The 21402-nt window shown below is 39.9% G+C and overlaps 2 protein-coding genes across 6 annotated transcripts in view; one reads left to right on the top strand and one right to left on the bottom strand.

Annotated features, from left to right (window-relative positions):
- The window catches only part of CLVS1 (clavesin 1), a 105540-nt gene extending 100249 nt beyond the window's left edge, over window positions 1–5291 (top strand). The window contains exon 6 of the mRNA XM_065832057.2: window positions 4065–5291. Within this exon, the coding sequence (XP_065688129.1) occupies window positions 4065–4152 (88 nt within the window). The 3' untranslated portion in view covers window positions 4153–5291. The remainder of the gene's footprint in view (window positions 1–4064) is intronic.
- Window positions 5284–21402, bottom strand: part of ASPH (aspartate beta-hydroxylase) — a 110473-nt gene continuing 94354 nt past the window's right edge. For all 5 annotated transcript variants that reach the window (XM_065831451.2, XM_065831450.2, XM_065831452.2 and 2 more), the window contains 3 exons: window positions 20903–20994; window positions 16060–16193; window positions 5284–9490 (listed from right to left, as the gene is read on the bottom strand). In XM_065831451.2, coding sequence (XP_065687523.1) covers window positions 9340–9490; window positions 16060–16193; window positions 20903–20994 — 377 coding nt within the window. In that variant the 3' untranslated portion in view covers window positions 5284–9339. The remainder of the gene's footprint in view (window positions 9491–16059; window positions 16194–20902; window positions 20995–21402) is intronic.

Raw genomic sequence — 21402 nt, 5'->3', positions numbered from 1 at the left:
AACAGAAGTGACTAAAATGTAGTGATATGAGGAGAAGGCCAATGCAATTACTATTTCCTGCTTAGATGATTAGTTCAGACCTGGCTCAGGTCAAAACAACTTGGACATGTCTTGAACATTAAAAAGTAGTTGCATTCATCCTGCAGAAACAACAGGTGATGTTCTGCTGCTTAAGTCTTGGCATTTTGTGTGATTTCAGGTTCTGTGGTGTCCTCTTGGCCTCCATGTGTTACTTCAGAAGGACATGAGTCCTCTATACCTTCTCTAAATACTGGGTCATAACAGTCAGCCATGGAAGGTTGTCTTGGGTACCTTAAGGTACCGTAAATGGCAGTAGGTATCTACATTTAGCAGCTGAATATCATCTGTACTGTCAAAGTTGACATCCCAAAGGCATAATGAGCTGGGAAAGAAAATCATTGCCCTGTCAGGATAGATAAACATGAATTGGGATGTTTCAGAGAAGCTGTTCTTTCTATGAGCACAGAGTCACAAAAAGGTTGAGGAAGGGACCTCTGGAGATCTACCCAACCTCCTGCTCAGAGTAGGGTCAGCTAGAGCAGGTTGCTCAGGACTGTGTCCAGCTGGATTTTGAGTATCTCTAAGGATGAAGACTCTACAACCTCTCTGGGCAACTTGTTCCAGTGTTCGTACACTCCCATAGTAAAAGCATTTGTTTCTATGTTAAAATGGAAGTTCCTGTATTTCAGTTTGTGCCTGTTGCCTCTCCTGTCACTGGGTATCACTGAAAAGACTGGCTTCATGTTCTCTATTTCACCTCATCGGGTATTTGTACACATTGATATGGAAAGGCAGTAACATAAAAAGGCTTTTGTCTGGTGCAATGAAGCTCTGCTTGCCATAGGGTACTGACAGAACAGCAGCCACCACATTTACAGGACCAAAGCTTAAACCAAGCTTGCCAAACAAGGGAAGTTCTGTACTGTTCATTTACCGTTTTATATCAAAATGGCTTAAACCATTGTGCAAGAGGATGTGTTACTGTTTTAAAAGCAAAGATGGTTTCAGATGACAAGGACTGGTCAGGGCAAAGGTATTTTCGTGCCTGACTGTAATTTATTTTTAAACAAGAGACTGAGGTGAAGTTAGATACCCAAACTTCTTTCAAGAACCATGATCAGATTCTACTTAAGATTTTGCAATGTGATTTTAAAGTCCTCTGAATAAAATGTTAATGCAGTTAAAACAGCTATCAGTACTTTTTTAAAACAGAAATTAGTCTTAGCCCTAGGTTCAACTCTAGAGTCAGCATACAAAACTCCCTAATTATTGTGCAAACTTGCACATACCTAGAATATGACTGCTTTCCTGAATACATTGTGTTAGATACACAAAACCAAGATGAAACCAACATACAGGGTGCATTTTTTCAAATAGCATTTGTCTTATATTAATTGCTACAGCCACAAAATATAGTTAGTGGTCAGCTGAAAATGCTTTCTGCAATGGTGGTCTACTGCAAATAATCTTTTCTCTATCATTAAATAAAATAGAGCTATAGAATACATATTCTAGGATGTTCTAGACCAGCAAAACATACCTCTTACGCTGAGTTATTACATTAGTTTGTGAGCTGCATTGCTATGTATCGCCAAAATGCTTTTCCAAGCATTTACATTCTTAATATATACCATAAATGAAGAACATGAAAAAAAGTACATTAAAATCCTGTTGGTATACCGAGTAATTTTCTTTTTTTCGACATAAAATTTAGGTTAAAAACACAACTGGAAACATTTTTCAGCAAATGAAAAGCTGATGCCTTTGGAAAATGGAAATCCAAACACGCCAGCAAGTTCTTTAATGTGGTGTCTTAGAAAATGGTGATGATGATCATTCATATCATTACTGTGCCCTTCAGATAGATGTCTGAACTGCTTATTTTACAATAGGGGCTCAGCAGCTTCTAGACAAAAAGGAGAAGAGAGATTACTGTTGCTGTAGAGCTTGGCAGATACTAAAATCTCCATTGGATCCCACTTCATGTTATTCAGAAGGGCTGCGAAAAGCATTTGAATCATTTGGCATCTTGTATTCAGTGGTGGGGTGGGCTGCAATGCATTTACTTGATGCTCCAGCTATTCTGGCTCTGCGTGAAGAGGAGCAGCGTGGGACCTGCATACAGAGGCTGGGATTAAGTTGCTCCCAAGCCCGTGTGCATCTGCGTACTAATATGGGAGAGGAATTGGTATCTTGCTGTTACAAATGCAATACATTTTTTTTTCTGTAGTGAGACGAGGGCAGAGATAATCAGCAGTGATCCCAAAAGAGACAAAAGGAAAAATCGTGACATTTTTCACATTTGACTTAGAGCAGAAACTTTCAGCTGTAGGCTGGTAAATGCTGCAATGGATTTTTAACTTTTTGTATTCATTTTAGGCCAGTGGGTCAGACAGAAAACAAAACATTGGTGACAAGTATTAGCTGGATATTATCTAATAATAATTTAATCTGGTAGTTAATAAAATAAAATGAAAACTCTTGCTGTTATCATTTGAATCCATTTCATACCAGTTTCAAAGCCACATGATTAGCTTTTGCTGCCATGTACTGGAATTATGTAAATTGCCATTTTGCATAATCTCCTGAATCAGCTGCTTTTCTATATTAAACTGCAGTCATAAACATTACATGTGTCACATTACTGTAAAAAACACACAGCGAAAACATTTGGGCAAACATATTTTATTCGAAAATTTTGGCATAAAAATCTTCCCATTGAGCATCCAGTTTTTGTTATACCTCTTTGGAGGTTTTTTTTTAATGAAAAAAAAATTTATGCTTTAATGAAAGCTCCAGGCATAAGAATACAAAAATAATCATACAAGTTATTCACAGTCATGGTATTCTGTCCTGACCAACTGCTCCAGTTCCAAAGGATGCAATTTATTAACGATTCTTATCGAAAGAGAAGTGATATCTGATCTCATGAAGCAGCTAAGGCTTAAACTGAGGTTGCTATAATGAACAACTGGGAATTACAAACACATCCTGTAAGGAATGAGAGTGGCCCCTAATTCTAAAAACTGGCCATGAGGAAACTGGCTTTTTAAAAAGATGCCATGCCCTAGGCAAATGCCCAGGCTGGCTGATTCTACCTCTACCTTTGAAAAAGTTCACAAAGTGATTTTGCTCTAAAAAAATCTCCTGTCTCAAAACAGGGAAAATGAGGGATAACAAATCTCTGTAACAATGAACTCATCAGTTCCTCTTTCCACATCTCAGTGATCGAACACTGGAGCACACAGACCTCAGAAAACGAAAGTCTTGAATTTTCTGACTAGTTTAAGCCCATTTACCTTTCGTCACTGCAAGAAGTCATGACGGTCCACTTTCTTTAGTGTTTACTAATATTTTACATGTTGTAGTTTTTTTGTCCATTAGCAGCAAAGGATAAACTAGGCTTCCCACCTTGAAGACTGAAATGAATTTAAAATGGACTAGCCCTGTATAAAGTTCTCCTTCAAGGATGTAGACATGGAAATAAATTGCAGGACTGGGCAAACCAGAAATAAGGTGCCTCATCATCATATTAATTTTGGCTTCTTTATTGATCTTGGGTAGCTCTCGGAACTTCTGCCCCTTAAACTCCTACATTAGTAAAATGTGATTTATCTACTTATCTTTCTTGACATTTTCAACAAGTATGAGCTGAGACTCATTCCTGGAAGCAGATGTACAAATGACTTTGCTTTCCAGGAAGCAGTTGCACAAGCAGCTTTGCCTAGGAAGACATTAAGCACCAACAGACTTCATGGTGTTTCAGGATCAGGCCTTTAAGTTGCTGAGGTCGATCAGCATTATGGGTAGTAGCTAAGTACTAAATATTTTGAAAGCATTTTGAGATTTGCAATGAGTCACATCCCTGTTCGTATTCAAAGGAATGCTTCTCAAATTCCTTACATGTTCCACAGAAAAGAAATAAAAAAACATAAAGGTGAAAATGGAAAAAAGCAAAAATCATGAAATGAGGCAAAAAGACTCCAGGAAGGTGAGTGCCTCTGCAGCAGTCTCCGTTAGCATGTGTGTGTTCTTGCTTTCAGGTCCCAGTCTGTGGTGGAGCCCGGCACGCTGAAACACGAAGACCAGGGGGAAAGCGAGAACACCCAACCACTGCTGGCTCTGGACTGAGCTCCCACACACTCAACACTCATAAACAGACTTCCACCGTACCAGAAACCTACAGAGCACACCACACACACACACACGCGTTTTGCTTGAAAACAAGTCCTTCATGTCTCTTGACCAAGTCACAACTGTCACCAGCCATCTGTCCGTGTGGCCAACCCTGAACAAAAACTGAGAGACTTCTATTGACCCAGAAATCTGTTCATATACGAAGAATTTCTTTCCTTTTTTTTTTTTTTTTTGACTTATGACATTAAAATATTGGAAATGATGGGACTGCATTCTCTGTTTAAAGAAACCAGGGTGTGTCAGTAGAAGTTTTCCTGAAGCCTCCGGTAAGGATGCTTGATTTTGTAGTAGTGAAGGATAAATGTGTTTTAAAGAAATGCATCTCAAATTTAAACTTTGCACTGTAATTAGTAGTTTCATGTGGCTCAGAGGGAAGAAATAGCAGCATCCAGTGCTCAAGTTTTACAGAAGGAATTTGCATTAAAAAAAGAGGGGAAAAAAAAAAAAATCAGTGCCAGCATAATGCCATTCAACATGACAGTGACTGCCTCATCCATGCTGCTTATAGGGGGTCACTTGTTTCAGTATCTATCAAAAATTATTCTTAACTTCTGAAGCCCTTATAAAACTGTCAGCTAAGTGGAATGAGCTGTGTGGGCAGCAGATGCACCCAATTTTAATGCTGTATTTTTTTCCACAGGCATCTCTGGAGCCTGTTAGGTATGTGTGTGTGTATGTGTGTGTGCGCGCATGTGACAGAGGGGTGCTAGGGAGACCCACTGGACACATTCACTAGTGATTAATGGTTCAATCCAGATTGTTTCATTTAGGTCATAACAGCAAATTAAAGCTCTGCAGAGCCATTTATCCCCTTCCCTCCTGCAGTCAGTGAAAGGTGTAGCCAGAAGCGTATGCCGATTGCAGATGCGCGCCACGTTTAACATGAAAAAGGAAAACCTAGAATTAATTATTCAGTACAAGCTTCTGTTAGAAGGAAATGTGGAAGAGTAGAAGAACTGAAATGCCAAAGATCAGTTTGTTATTTCTGTATTTGCTCTAGCTGCAAAGAGAGTCCCATCCCTTCATTGAAATGGAAAATGAATTAACGAAATAAAACAAAAATCGTTATCAAATTGCATGTGCAGTGACTTTATTTCCTAAAACTGTTACAACCACTGTACACACTTTTAGTCTTCAGTTAAACTGCCATATGTTGACAATTTACTAGAACAAGCAGTTGGCAACAACATATCAAAGGTAGCAGTGTAAACCATATATATAAAATGAGATGATGATGGGCATAAGAGCTTTTAACGTGCCTCTGGAACATCCGCTGAATTCAGAAGTGATACACTGAAGTGATGATATAGTTCAACCGGACATGGTCAGCCCTAACAGAGTAACAAAATACTGCCTTTATCTACAACAATATTTTATGGCTGCACAGGGTAGAAAGAAAGGACATTCTGACAGATCTTATCCAGATCATATCAACACACTGGGGATTTAATCGCTGGTCTTTGTACAGAACAGCCTCACTCATGCTAACCTTCTCCTGGAGCAGCATCTCATTGATACAAAGCCTGGTCTCCATGACAGAAAACAAGTCTTTAAGGCAGTGGATGATCCCAGCAAGGCAACAAAGGAGTCAGAAAAAGAAGCAAACGCTTACAGGAACATTAAACAAATAAGACAACTAAGGTTGTTTGTCTTTGGGATTTCTTGCATTGACCCTCCCCAGGCATTACCACATATTACAGAAAACCAGGATGTCAACTCCTGGTAATGGGACACAGCTCCTTTCCCGTCCTTGCACTCATGATGACTCACAGACATTTGGATTTGTCACAGAGAACTTGCTTAAAGCAGAAAGTAAAAACAAAACCAAAAAGAGGCAGACACTGGCTATTATACCGCAGCATTAATGAAGAAATACTTTGGTTTATGATTTTCTCTGTTAATACACTTACCTCCACTGCATCTTTGTGATGACCTGTTACAATCACTGTTCATTCAAGTGGGACTTGTTCTGCCCAAGAAGTGCAAATATAGTCCTTGAGGATTAAATCTCACAGAGGATTAGAATTATTTATTTTCTTTAGCTGTGGCATGAATAAATACATACGATGTCTTGTATTTAACTGCATGATGCCTGTATTTAAGTGTAGAATATTTATACAGACAAGCAAGGTAACTACAGGTCAGGAGGAATCCACCTCCAACATCATGATGAGTATGTACTCCCTTACAAACAGGAGTTTGCTCTCCTCTGTCATTCCCCTCTGTAAATAAATCTAAAGACAAAAATACTTAAATTGCAATGGTTCTCCATTTAAAAACATTTCCATTCACTTCTTCCATTGGCATTTTCAATGTTGAAAAGCTTTTTCAAGATGAAGTACCGGTTGGCAAACAGGAATGCCTAAAATAGTATATTACTTATTCACTGCATAGATTCATTAGATTGTTATATATATCCTCCCCATGTATATAGCTAATCCAATAACTGTACCTAGCAAAAATTCATGCACTCAGCTCCTTGAGAGGGAGGCACAGAGCAGATTCACTTCACTGTTGCAGGAGCTGTTTATAACACACCTTGTCATAGTCAAGGCACTTAAGACCTTAAATGGGCAATATGTCACTACAGAATTTAATAAACAGCGCTACTCTGGCATACACACATCTTGGGTAGATTACTTTTATCTATTTGCCAATTTTATCTGTTTGCCAATCGCAATCAGAAAAGATAAAGTATGAGACTTCAAAGGAAAAATGAAAAAAACTGAAGGACGGCACGGATTTTTAGAAATAAAGCTCCAAAGCTTTTATAACTCCTTTAGTATTTACTCTGAGCTATAGAAACTAAAATGCAACATTAATAAAAATATTCCTAAACCACAAATTTTTGTTCAAATAATTTTTGATTTCTTCTTTACAAACTATGTCTTTATTTTAGAGAATTACAAAATAGCTTATAATTTGTACTGCTCGATCACTTTCCAGAGATACAAAATACAGCTTTGGACTAAACAACTATTTTACTATGAGTCCCCACAATAACAAGTACCTTACTTCCAGTTTTGCACATAATTCTTCTAAAGATCTCCAGAAGTATTTTTACATTTTCTTAAGTGTGAATCTTATAAATCTTCTCAGTTTTCATGATAATTAACTGAGAACCGCTACTTTCTTGTATATTGTGTATAGTCCCAGTGTTGTTTTTCATATGGACAACACATTAAAGCCCAATTTTCATAGCTGTCTAAAACTGACTCCTGATCAGAGAGGGTTTAGCAGTTTAATAGTCAAAAAGGAAATTAAAGTGCGCAGCTCCAGAAACTGGTTACACTAAAGTATGGTGCAATCCCCATGTGTTACATGGCATTACAAGATTTAATTACCTAGCAAAATACAAGATCTGAAAAGCATTCAGTGTATGGGAATTAAAACTCCTATCTGTATTTTACTTCAGCAAACATGGCATTCTGGTCATGACACTTGGGTACCATGATGTGGTCTCTGCAGTACAAAAGCACTGAGCATTAAACAAATGACTGTTCAGTGTGGAACAGCCAAAGCTGTGGAGACGAAGGAACCTCCACGTCTCCCTGCTTAGTGTTTGTCCCTCACAACCTTCGGTGATGATGCCACAGCTCTTGACAAGCCCTGAGCATCCTATGACACCCATCACCACCAGCACAACCTCCAGTCTGTCTTTCCTGTTAGTGTTCTTAGAAGTTGACAGTGAAGGGTCCTGCACCCTCCATCTCCTGTTAAACAGTACAGAGCCAAAAGACTTACCGACTGCTTAAATATCCAACCAGCTTGCTTTCTTGAAAATAGGCCTTTTTACCACATATGTAAATTCGATATGGCAAATACAGAGCATACTGTAAACAGTACTGGGAAAAGACCTCTTCAGCATTCTGTCATATATTTCAAGACAATGAAAACAGCATTAGGACAATTAAGGGATCATTCTAGCACTCCGTAGGATGCTTGCAGCAGAAGTTAATACAAGTTAATAATCTGAAGCTCTGCATTCTGGCAGGAAACCAAGTTAGACCTTGTCCTTCTGCCCGAAGGACAAGAAATACTTCATATATTTTTTTCTGCTGAATGACCAACCAGGGGCAGCCTAGAAGAAGCCCCTGGAAGAAGGTGCCCCAGACTCTTGCTGAGTAGAAAATGGACATCACAACATAAGCTTTTGTAATGATAGGAAAACCAGCAGTTCACCACGTAATCCTAAGAACTGTCAAGTAGTTTAAGATCTGAGCCTAGAGATGTCACATTTGCTCAACATGTTCCAAAATCACATTATCAAACTGAAGGTTGTCTGCTAACTAAGAGAACTATTTTGGTTTAGAAGAATAAAGCTTCTCTAAGCAGGTGATTATACAAGTTTCTGTTTGCATTTCCATGAAGGCAAGAGAAGGCCACACTTGGAAAACATGAAATCTGCTCATATATAGTGTTTTCCTTCTGTTGATAGCTAGACATGCAGTTACATATATATTGTTTCTTAAAAAATAGTGGTTGATTGAAGAAGGCTTGTTCATAATTATGCTAGAAAAATACAGTTACTCAGGTAGAAAAAAGTACAAAACACACATAACCCATTCACATTATCTACAGGTGATAACATAGGGACACGTTCAATGCCTAAAGCAGCTAACGTTACAGCTGCATACTGATTTTCAAAGTTGGTTGTGTGCAGGTGTTTATAAACATCTGACCTGTTGCTTCCCAGATAAAATCCTAGCAAACATTTCCTGGATGCAGATACACAAATCTTGTGCCTGAACAAGGCCAGGCAGGTGACTGTTTTTGTACACATAATATAGGCATAGCAAAAACATCTGCACATTCCTCAGTTTGAAAATCCACACGTATTGCTCTTTGGCTAACAAGATTTGTATTTTCAAACTTGCAGCCATAAAAACAATACATATCAGTGCTGTATCAGTACGAAACAAAACATGGCTTTTTTTTTTTCCTTTTCTGTTCCTTCTTGTTTTCCTTTTTTAAATCAAGTCCTCTGTGATTGTAGAGTGTCATCTTTATCTTTTCTAACCTTTAAAATAATAGTATTCTTTGTATGCTGGATAAATTAATCCTATTGGCGTACTCCAAAGGGGTTTAAGCTCCTCTGCTCCACACATCAGAAGGAACCTCTTAAATAGCAGGAAGGGTGCGCCTCTGTTGTGCTGTTAACTCAGGGTGCCACACATCCACAATGAATATCAGGCGATAATTTTCAGCATCCTGCCATACCTCATGTTCAAAAGAGTCATCAAAAATAAGAACTTTCCCTTCTTCCCAGGTTCTGCAACACAAAAAAAGAACACATTTTAGTGTAGTACTTGAAGTGTTGTGGAGAAGGCAAGCAATAATTTCTGAAGATGGTCTTTCACATACAAGAATGATTTAAACTGTATATATTTCATAGTTGGGATTTTACTACTTAATATAAAGAGACTGCAGTATCAGAGTGTGGCAGAATGCAAACCCCCCTCTCTCCCACTCCCTCCTTCAGTATGGAAGGAGTAGGCACATCTCCCTCTCTCTCTGCTGTTTGAGGCTGACAGCTTCTTTTGTTTGGCCCCAGAGCACCCTGGCCAGGGCCATTAGGAGAAGGGATTGCCGAGGCATCAGGGAGCCGCTGAGCACCTGCGGCCAGTGTGGGGGATGTTTGGAGGCTTCAGGGGCACCCCACAGCCAGTGTGGGGGTGCAGAGAAGCTTCTGGAATGCCTACAGTCAGGTCTGATCAGCCTATAAAAAACGGGACTCTCGTTGAGACTCCGCCCATTGTTGCGGGTCTCTTGGAGCACGAGCGAGATGCTGCCACCGAGAGCCCCCCTCCCTGGGATGGAGACTCCGCTTGCCTTGCTGCCACGTGTGTGAGTAAAACTTCTCGCAGGATTGCGAGTGTATTTATACTTTCCGTGCACATTTGCACGTGTAACTTCCCGTGCTTAATATAAGCAGGTGTAAAATTAATCCTCGCATAATCGCGAGTGTATTTATCCTTTCCGTGCACATATGCACGTGTAACTTTCCGTGTTTAATACAACCACGAGTAACTTTCCGTGCACATATGCACGCGTACTTTAAATTGTTTCCTCGCACAATCGCGAGTGTATTTTCCTCCCGTGCTTCCACATAAGCACATGTAGTATTCCGTGCACATTTGCACGTGTAAGTAAATTAACCCTCGCAGGACTGCGAGTGTATTATAAATTTACCCTCGCAGGAATCGCGAGCGTACACTTTCTGTGCTCACTACGAGTACCTGTATCTCCTTAAGAATAATCCCGCACCGTGTTCAGGCAAGTGTGTACTCTTCCCAGACTCAGAGACGGTTCCGGCATTGTTTTGGGTGAAGCCATGTGCATGCACACTGTGGACCGCCTGTTGTATTAGTTGCTGCCCCTTAATAATTTTCCTCAACTGATATCCGAACCTATATTTAAGTCACTTTTGGAGTGCTAAAACCCTGTTTCTCACCGGTTTAATAAAAGTTGTTTTGGACCCTGTTGTCCCTTAAACTAATCTCGGGGTGCCTCCGTGACACAGAGTTTTAAGTGAAATAAACTACAGAAATATGAGTCTAATGGACCATCATATTCCTGAGGGATTGTTTCCCCTCACTCTACACAGTTATGCCCAAATACACATTCAGACATTCATAATTCGTTATTTATATACTTTTAAGTTGAGTCCAGTAAGCAGGGAATAGGTATAATACTAGTGCAGTAATCAGCTTTTCTCCTTTTCTAATCAGGTACATATATAATGAGTGATGAACACTGAGGGAGTGATCAGTAATTTGGTCCTATGGTTTGAAAACAAAATACATTAAATCAATCTGCTTTTTCTAAAGATCAGAACAACAGAATTAGGCCCTGATCATGCCCAAAATTTCAGGGATGTTAACAGTCTTGTCCATAAATCCATGCAAAGCACAGAGCCTAAAGATTTATCTCCACAGGGAAGTTACAATGCCATAGGGTACACTGGGTTAACTATACTGTTAAAGCTGAACTGAAAGGATGAGACCACATAACTTAAAGCCCCTCTGATTGCCAAGCACTTCTTAGGCAGAGAAGATCACTGAACAGACATAAGCACCCTGAGTGTTCATTATGGCCTGGAAGAGACAAATTTTAACAGTTGTACTTTTCCAAGATTTGTATCTTCATTAGGCAGAAAAAGGGATGCTCACAATTTATTCAAAGTGGTTCGGCTTTGCGCATGAGCATCATTTGAAAAATTAATAAAATTACCATATTTAAAAGCCATGGCAAGAGGCAATGTAAAAGGGACATATTAGTTGTTTGAAGAATCACTGTTCCTGTCAATTTTATGAAGTATAGAATCACAGGATAATTTAGTTCAGAAGAAACTTTGGAATGGCCTCTGCTCCAAGCCTCTGCTGAGAGCAGGGCTTGCTGCAAAGTTAGATCCAGCTTTGAGGTTAGATGAGATATCTCAGGTTCTCAACCAGCGAATTTCTTCCTTTGTTTCACCAACTTGTGAAAATTTCCTTCTATCTAGAGGGAATTTCTTTCATTGACACTTGTGTCCATTACCTCTCATTCCATAAATGCACACCTCTGAAAGGAGTCTGGCTCTGTCTTCTGTGCAGTCACCCATTAGTAGGTGAAAACAGTAACTGGGCTCCCCTTTAGCCGTCTCTTTTTCAGACTCCAGACCAACTCTTTGAGCGTGTCCTTGTGTGTCACATGCTCCAGTCTCCTAATGATCTTTTTCATCCTGCACTGAAGTTCCTCTAGTTTATCAATTACCTTTTTAAAAATATAAACTAAAGAGCCCGAAACTGGACACACAACTCCAGAGGCAGTGTCTTGGGTGCAGAAGAGAGGGCAAAAAAAAAATCGCTTCCTCAAACTGTTTCTTATGCACGAACACAGTCCAGCAGGCACTCAGCCTTCAAGACAAGAGCACATGATGACTCATGTTCAACTTGTTCCCCAGGACCCTTTAAGTCCTTTTCTTCAAAGCTACTTTCATCACCCAGTCTGTACTGTTACAAGGTGTTAAACTGCCATCAGTTGCGAGGGTTTTGCATTTGCTTTGCTGTACTTCTTGAAGTTTCAGCAGGCACACTTCTCCAGCCTGCTGAGATTTGGGTTCATAATTTTGAATTGAGGTTTAATGCCTAGTTAAATGTAGTTCTGATACTGCAAAATGTCAGCAACTGATCGGTGACCATTCGTGATAATGCCACAACTTGTCAAAAAGCACCAATCGTTTGTCACTGCCCTTCAGATCTCAGTCTCACCTACCACCTTTAGACAAAGCAGCTGATAATGCGTTACACGGTTTGCCTGTTGTAAAGTCAGGCAATGGCATGAACAAAGAAACTCATTTTGCATTACAGCAGGACAAAAGCATGGGCCTGATTATAACCCTTCAGGTGAGACTGGATGAATACCAGTCAGTCAAGGCAATATTTGTCAAAGAGTTACCTCCTAAAGCCCCTCTACAATGACCACATAATCAAGTTTTTTAACAGGATCCCTTAGGAATTGAGGCAGTCCATGAGGATGGATGCCCTTAAAGGGAATTAGGAACTGTGGATAGTAGTGATGATAAAGAAACAAAGCTCTTGCTGTCAAAGACAGAAATGCATTGCTTAGCTCATTCAACTGTATTCATTCACAGAGAAAACAATTTTATTTTTTTTCAAAAGCAGGGTGAGAATGAGATTTAGATTCCCAAGTCATCTTGGTATTTTAATTTTTAATTCAACAAAAGCAAAAATCAACCATCAAAATTCATGGGGTTCTGTTGCAGTGTTCTGAAGAGAAATGGAAATTGAAATTGGATCATTTTAACTGAAATGATAATCTAAACCTATTTTAAGCAAGAGTAGATAAACCATTGAAGGCCCAGATAATGAACCTTTTGCAGGTTTCAGCTCTGCTCTTGTGTTTTTCCTGCTACCACATCAGTTATCTGATAACAAAAAAGTTTTACGTCATACAGACCCTGAGTATCTGCTGTCGTACTTACATTGATATTATTCAAGTCAATAGGAGTCAATCACTTGCAATGTTATAACGTAGTAAAAAAATAAAGCCGACTTTGAGGGGTTTTTTTGGGGTGTGTTTTCTTTGTTGTTTTGAGGGTATTTGGAGGATTGGTTTTTGTTTGTTTAGCGATATTTTGGTTTGATGTTTTTTCTGTTGTTTGGACAGTTGGCTTTTTTTTTAATTACACCAAGCCTGGAAAGTCCTGCCCTAAATAGCCTGAAAGTGCAGCTCAGTTGAGGACAATAAAAAATTCGAACATCCAGATGAAGTAGCTTCAGAGGTTAAAACCCAGGGTCTATCATTTGCATCATAATGGTTTGGGCTGTTTTGCACAACAAAGAAAAAGTCATAAAGTTGACAGAACTATTAGCCCCTTTTGAACAAATTACAGACCCCGACATTGGCATGCAAATAAGTATTTTCTAGGAGGCTTCATGGTGTGAGAAACACTTCACAGTGGGACCAGATTGATGATATTTTTCTGCTCTGGTGCTGAGCCACTTTGGGGTAATTTCTGTATCACCTGCGTGGCTCTAGAGTCACCTGTTATAGGTGAGATCTAGGACTGGCTTCTGCATAAGGCTGTAATTCTGCACCTTCATTTCAAAACATGGTTACCTTGTCTGACAGAGATGTTCGATTTTGATAACTAGGTATTATTTCCCTACCATTTTTGTGCATCGTACCCTACACTTTACAGAGCTGGTACTTCAAAATAGCCCAACAACGTAAAATTACCAGAGCTATACAGAATAACAATGAGGAGTACCAGCTCCTAGCAGCTGCAGGTGGAGTAAAATACAGTACTAGACAGAACTGAGTTGCCTATCAAAGGATGAGTTGCGTTGTAACACTGCCTCTCCAAACACCCACACTGGGTGGCACAGAGGTAACCGAACACAAAATTCTCATTCTTTCTGTTCTCTATCTCATATACACAGCAGTGGGACAAGAGGTCAGAAGAGGCCTGACCTACACTAACCTTCATGTTTGAGCCAGCTCTCCTGTTTGAAACTACCAGTTTATCACTGCTCTGGACCACCAGGAGGGAAGGAACAGAAAGTGCCCAAGGTAGCATTTACTCCTGGCACCATTCACTTCCATATTAGTTCCTCCTCTTTCATGGGAGAAGGGATGTAAAAAAAAAAACAAACAACCCTGTCTCTGATCCTGAATGCACAGCTCTTGCCGAAAGCAACTAAAGTTAACACACCAGCACAAGCTGCAGTCAGCTCTTGAATTTTACATTTCAAATGAGAGTCTGATGCGTAAGACTGAGCCAGGTTCTGAAGCCTGGACACTCTAGGGGTCTGTCTCCACTTTTGACTTTGAGGGAGTGTTGCTACCAAGGTGGTATTTAAGTTCATTTTCCACAGGACTATCCCTTCTCGCTGGGTGAAGACAAAGAAGGGTGCCAGCCATAATGATGGGTGGTGAGCTGTGGGCACCTGCTCTCTTGGCAGCAGAACAAAATCACCACTCAGTTCACACAAGCTACTAAACAGCCACCTAATGGTAATGTCATTAGGTCACCACCAATCTGAATTCACGATAATGTCCTAAAGTGAAAAGGCTCCATGTCTCTGTGTTAGTCCTCTAAGCCTGTTAGCTACCTCTCCCTCCATCCAACTTATTTTGGATATTAGATTGAATGTTGGAAGCAAATATCTATCACTACCTAGATGTAGGCAGTATAGATTGCAACATGGACTGTGACAGATTATTAATAAGATATATGTTGGCAGGAGTCTATAGTGACAACATTTTCGGTTATTAACAGTTGGATACTTCTGTCCTCACGAATTCTAAACATTTGTTGTTGTAGTTGTTTTCAAATGTCATGAAAAAAATCTTTGCTATGTATTGTAGTCATACAGACAGGAGTGGCATTTCATTTCTCAGCATCAAAGATATCTGTACATTACTACCAAGAGATTAATTGAAAATTAACACTTGTTGCACTCAGATGCTGCTGACAAGACACACAATCTTCCAAAAATATACATCTAGACATTAAGTATCATTAAGATTTCACATAAGTCTCAGAAAATTGTCTGTAAGCAAAAAGCAATATAGTTAATACTACATTTTCTGTTGTGTTTAATAATAGAACGCAAAAACTTATCACATTTTCTCATATTTTCCAAAGGAGTATATGTCCTGACCGTAAATACATAAGCTATTGCATTTTATATTGGTTTTTGCACCGAGCAGAGACAAAAGTGGTCTTCATCATAATTTTTCCCTAAAGGATAAGAATTCTTACTTAGAGTACACTCTAAAGAAATTTGCTACCTTTGTAACTCGTTGGATCAAACACTTCATAGATGTCTTCATCTTGAAATCAACTTCAACTGGAATACTTTTAATTGAATTATAACAAATACTACCAGCTAGGAAGGAGGCATCACGGTGGTGAAAACAGAGGTACAGCTTAGTCTCAGCTTTTGCTGAATGAGCAATGAATTCTAAATCCCTTCAAAAACCAAGCAAATAGCGGAACTCTGCTGGCAACTGTATTAGACTGGCATTGTAGAAGTAAACACAGAGACTCTGTGGACTAAACCCACTGTTATTTCCATACCATGACAAAGAAGAGCAGCTTTGTCTCCAAAGATTCTTCTGGCTTTGTTTACAAACTGATATTTATACATTTGTACCAAGAGTTAGGGTGCAAATTGCATGTTTAACAAAAGAGATTACACCTCCTGATCAGTAAAACACCCCATCTTTTTTTTAGTTACATGCAGTTTCACCTCTTTTTCAGCCTTGAGGAAGGTGGGAAAAAACAAACAAACAAACAAACAAACAAACAACACCAAAACCCAACTGTACCTGTTTTCTTGGGCACACCGAATTCTGCAGCCTTCCTTAGGTATCACCAAGCCCAAATGCATTCTCAGCCGACAATTGGTGGGCCCTGTGTGGGGCCAGACATGAGTTCCCGGGTGCATGATAGAGTATTTGATCTGCAAGAAGAGAAAGGCAGGGCCTTCAACATGTTCAGCTTCACAAGCACACTGCTGGGAGTTCGGGGCTTCATTACGTCTCACCCTTGACGGTGGGTCAAAAGTGCAATGGCACCTTTTGTTAGAACCTAAGCAACATTTGCGCATTCTCACATCCTAAATGCGTTCAATATTACAAAAAAACAAGTTGTGTGGGGAGGTGTGTTACGTGTGTGTAGAAGAGCATATTTTTCATTTTCCTTAAAATAACCAGTATTCATATTTCAACTTGAAAATTGTTATCTCCTATCTACAAGCAGAAAAATACCTTATTTCCTATGGAAAGACTTACAGACACTCATTGTTTAAAAGGACGGACCACAGGAGACACAAGGCCTGTGTTAGCCAGACGAATTGGTCCCTCTCAGATGACAACATGGCTGTGAAGGTCACTGTCAACCTTGGCTGGAGCAACCATGAGATGGTGGAGTTCAGGATCATGGGAGAAAGGAGAAAGGCAAAAAGCAGGATTACTACTCACAGCTTCAGGTGAGCACACTTGGGTTTATTCAGGGATCTGTTGGGAACAATCCCATGAGATACACTGCTGGTGACAAGAGGGGTCTAGGACAGCTGGTTGATTTTCAAGAATCAGCTTGTCCAAGCTCAAGAATTGTTCAACCCCATGTGCAGGACGCATGGCAACCCAGACAAAGTTGAAACACAAAAAGGAAGCATACAAGAGGTGGACACAGCATCAGGTCACCCAGGAAGACTCCAGAGGCAGTCTTTGAGCACACAGGGATGAAGTTAGGAAAGTCAAAGCACTCCTGGTGTAGAATCTGGAGATGGAAGTGAAGGGCAACAAGAAAGGTTTCTACAAATAGAACGGCAGTAAAAGGAAGGCAAGGGAAAACACAGGCCTGCTGCTAAACGCCACAGGAGATCTGATGACAAAGGACGTGGAAAAGGCTGAAACACTACAGGCTTTCTTTGCCGCAATCTTTATTGGTATGACTGACCTTCAGGAATTCCAGGCATCTGAGGCCAGTGGAAAAAGACTGGAGCAAAGAAAACTTACTTTTAGTGGAGAAGGATCAGGTTACGGAACATTTGAAAAAACTTAACAAACTGGTCTACGGGTCCTCATGGGATCCACACATGAGGAAGCTGGATGGTCTTGTGAATCCACACTCAATCTTTAAAAGGTCATGGCAAGCAACAGAAGCCACTGAGGACTAGTAGAAAGCAAGTTTGTTCTTATCTTCAAGAAGGGGAAAGGGGAGGATCTGAGGGACTACAGGCTAGTCAGCCCCACCTTGATCCCTGGAAGGTGATAGAACAAGTAATCCTAGAAACCATTTCCAAACACATGAAGGAAAAGAAGGTGGTTGCGAGCAGTCAGCATGGATTTATGAAGGGGAAATTGTACTTTACCAGCTTTCTATGGTGAGATGTTTAGCTTGGTGGATGAGGGGAGATTAGTGGATATTGTTTACCTCAACTTCAGTAAGACTTTCAACACTGTCTGCCATAAACATCCCCATCGACAAACTCATGAAATAGGAATCAGGTAGGCTGACAGTGAGGTGGATTGAACACTGGCAGTTCAGCCAGGCTTATCAGAGGTGTACCCCAGGGCTCAGTACTGGGTCCAATGCTGTTTAGGTGCTTCACAAGTGACTCAGATGATGGGACAGAGTGCCTCTCCCTCAGCAAGTTTGCCTTTTTTTTTTTTTTTTTTGCCATTCATAGCGACCTTGGCAGGCTGGAGAGAGGAGCAAACAGGAATCTTATGATGTTCAACAAAGAGAAGTGTAAAGTGCTGGTCTGGGAAGGAGTAAACCCATGTACCAATACAAGCTGGTGGACAATTGTCTGGAAAGCAACTTCCCAGAAAAAGACTGTAGGGTCCTCATAGACAACAATTTGAACATGAGGCAGCAATGTGCCCCTGGAGCAAAGAAGACCAACAGCCTCCAGGGCTGCATTAGGGAGAACTTTGGCAGCAGGTTGAAGGAGGTTATCCTTCCCCTCTACTCAGAGCTGGTGAGAAATTTCAAGTGCTGGGTCCAGTTCTATGTTAACTACTATGAGAGAGACATGGACATAGTGGAGAAAGTCTAGTGAAGGGCTATAAAGGTGATCAAGGGCTTGGAGCATCTGACACACAAGGGGAAGCTGAGAGAGCTGGGACTCCTCTGCCTGGGGAACAGAAGGCTCAAGAGGGGATCTTATCAATACATATAAATACCTGATGGGAGGAGTGAAGAAGACAGAGGCAGGCTCTTCCCAGTGGTATCCAGTGAAAGGCAAAGAGGCAATAGACACAGATTGAAATATAGGAAACTCTATTTAAACATAAAACACTTTTTTACTGTACACTGGAACAGGTTGCCCAGAGAGGCTGTAGAGTCTCGGTCCTTAGAGGCATTCAAAACTTGCCTGGACACAGTCCTGAGCAACCTGCTGTAGCTCGTTGTGCTTTGAGCAATTGGTCAGACTAGGTCATCTCCAGACATCCCTTCCCAGCTCAACCTTTCTGTGATTCTACAACAACTCAATGAACAGAAACTGTGAATAATGCATGACAGTGGTGAGAAGCATCTTTTCAATTGGGAATATGCACATCTGTCTAGGATAGGGTAACTTTGATAAATCTTAGGGTTTAAGGTTTTGCTTGCTCTCCAGCTGTAACAAAATCAGCAGAAGACAGTCTGTGCCTAATGCCTTAGCCGTTCCCACCATCTGAGGTGTCAGCTTATCAGCAATTTCTTAAGACAGCAAGTGATAAATTCCAGTGGCCGTGGTGAACATAGATGCTCCAGCCCATGACCTCTGAGACACTGAGATGTGTTAACTTGATTGCCCTGTCAGACCCTAATGCAATGCAAATAACTGGTTGTGCAGAATAGTTACTAATATCCCAGAGAAACAAATTCTTTAATGCTAATATACCAGGACTGCAGAATGATTACTGTAATGTATTTCATCTGCCCACACAGATCAGTCTAGATGTGTCTGTGAATTATATGTATGTGTTGTACTCAAGTAATATATCTAAAGATTCATGAACTACCAATGAGTTGAACTATGGTTGTAAAGTCAAGTGCCAAAGAGTTAGGAAATGGCCAGAATCAAACCTGCTGTGCCGCTTTTAGTTTACTGTTATTTTTAAGAAGAAAGATAAGATTTTTAGCAATACAATCACTTGCTATTGTTCTATACAGTCTCTCAGCCACACTGAGAAGGTCGTGAATTACTTTACGTTTCTTTTTATCTTTGTCAATACACAAGATGCCCAGAGCATCTAAAGGTCTATCTATCACAGAATTCCAAATTTTCTGATTGCGTTTGTTCCCATTGCTTCCAAGTGCTTCAATATATGAATAGATATTAGGTGACATTTTTAATTTAATTTACCAGTGAAAATCTGAGGCATGACTAGCATAAGACCGAAATTCTCCTAGGCATCCCCTAATACCAGACCTAAAACTTAAGTCTCTATAGCACCATTTGTCACACGATTTTACAATTTCAAAACACATGACTACAGCTATAGCTAAGAATATGAAATGTTTCTGCATAAAACATGCTGGTGATAACATGTGGGATGCCAAAAAATGACAAACAAAACTGTGCTCTCAAAGAAAATATGCTCTCTGGGATAGATCTATTTTGACTGTGGACACCACAGAAAGCAGTTTTCTTGACCTTTCTCATCAGTTATACTCACTACAACCAGCTTTTGCAACAAATCAATGAAGCAATACCCTTGTTCCTTCCCATAACAGTAGCCATCTAGTGTGCTTTTGCACTTCCAAAGTGAGAGTCTGGTGAAAAAGCTGAACACCTACGCTCAAGGCTCTGATTTAGGATTATGCTAGCACTGTGTTTTCCAACTTCTGCATCCTGAATTTTGTAACATGAAGGTTATTCTCATGTAGTCGTTACAGATAAAATATAATAAATTTAAATTTAAAAAAAATGAAAAATTCTGTCCTACAGAATGACATGATTTCTGTGTTCGGCCATTCATTCAGCTGTGTATGTATTGATCCATACCATACAAGTCTACTGCCTGATTTAATAAGCCTAATTTGTAGCAAGTATTCAGTATAGACTAGACACTTGAAACAAACTTTGTTGGTACCCAAGGCAACAGCTGATGGATGAAAAATTTCTTTCCTTAACCTGTAGGAATGAAGCATGTGACAGTAATACTGTTGTTTGGTTTCCATGAGGTGATTTGCCTCCTGTCTAATGCAGTCAGGCTGGGGTAGATGGGTGAAGTTTATCACAGTGAGCCCACTGAAGTAGTCTTGTAAAGCTAACTTCACATAAGAGCAATTACAGGAAAAGTCAGGTTAGATGGACCTAATCCAACCTCCTGATGAACTCAGGGTTAGCTGTGACTCAGACCAGGTCACCTAGGGCTGAGGTTTAGTAAATTATTACTTATTGGTTGACCCATGGCAAGTAATTCGTCACCTACTACGAGCTCCCAGTGAACACAAGGTAAAATAGCTTAAACTATAGAAAGGCTTCAGCTAATGTATTTTACCTTGTATTTACTGAAGGCTAAAATTGGGCATATTTTTAGTGTTAAATTAATTGTGTGCTTGAGGTATCATCAAATACACCAAGGTCATGCATCCCTCTATACACATTCCTCAAAATCACCTGCTGCCACTATTGGGACATTGCAAAAAAAGTAGTTTGACAAGTACCTGCCCTCTTCTGCAGCCAGTAGCTTCCGGGAATCTTTCCAATAAAGCGCATGTTTTTGGAACACTTTTACAAGCATTCTCATTTTTTCTTCCTGGTGAAAATGCATAGAGCACTGGTAAGAGCAATGAACAAACATTTCCTTGTTTTCTGTATTGCAGAACAACAACAAAGCTGTCAAAGAGCGGACACTGAAGGACAAGTAAATATTATTATTCCCATTTTATAGGTTGCGAAACAGAAGTACTTACACACTGTAACATCAGAGCAGTTTGCACAACTTTACTTTTAAATTATATGTGAAGGCAAGTCTTCCTATCATTTTTAAAATGTGATTTAAAAGTATAATAATTAATGAGGCTGCATAGAAACAACAGATTGAAATACTACCAGCATCATACCATTTCAACACCAGATTATGTTTTGATATAAATTGCTTTTAATATTTTATTTTACAGTGCTTTCTTATATGCGAAGTCTTGTAAGAATTTCAGGCCATTCC

The sequence above is a fragment of the Patagioenas fasciata genome, chromosome 2, assembly GCF_037038585.1.
Source record: "Patagioenas fasciata isolate bPatFas1 chromosome 2, bPatFas1.hap1, whole genome shotgun sequence".
In the NCBI taxonomy this organism is placed as follows: Eukaryota; Metazoa; Chordata; class Aves; order Columbiformes; family Columbidae; genus Patagioenas; species Patagioenas fasciata.
This window is presented reverse-complemented; position numbering and strand designations above follow the sequence as displayed.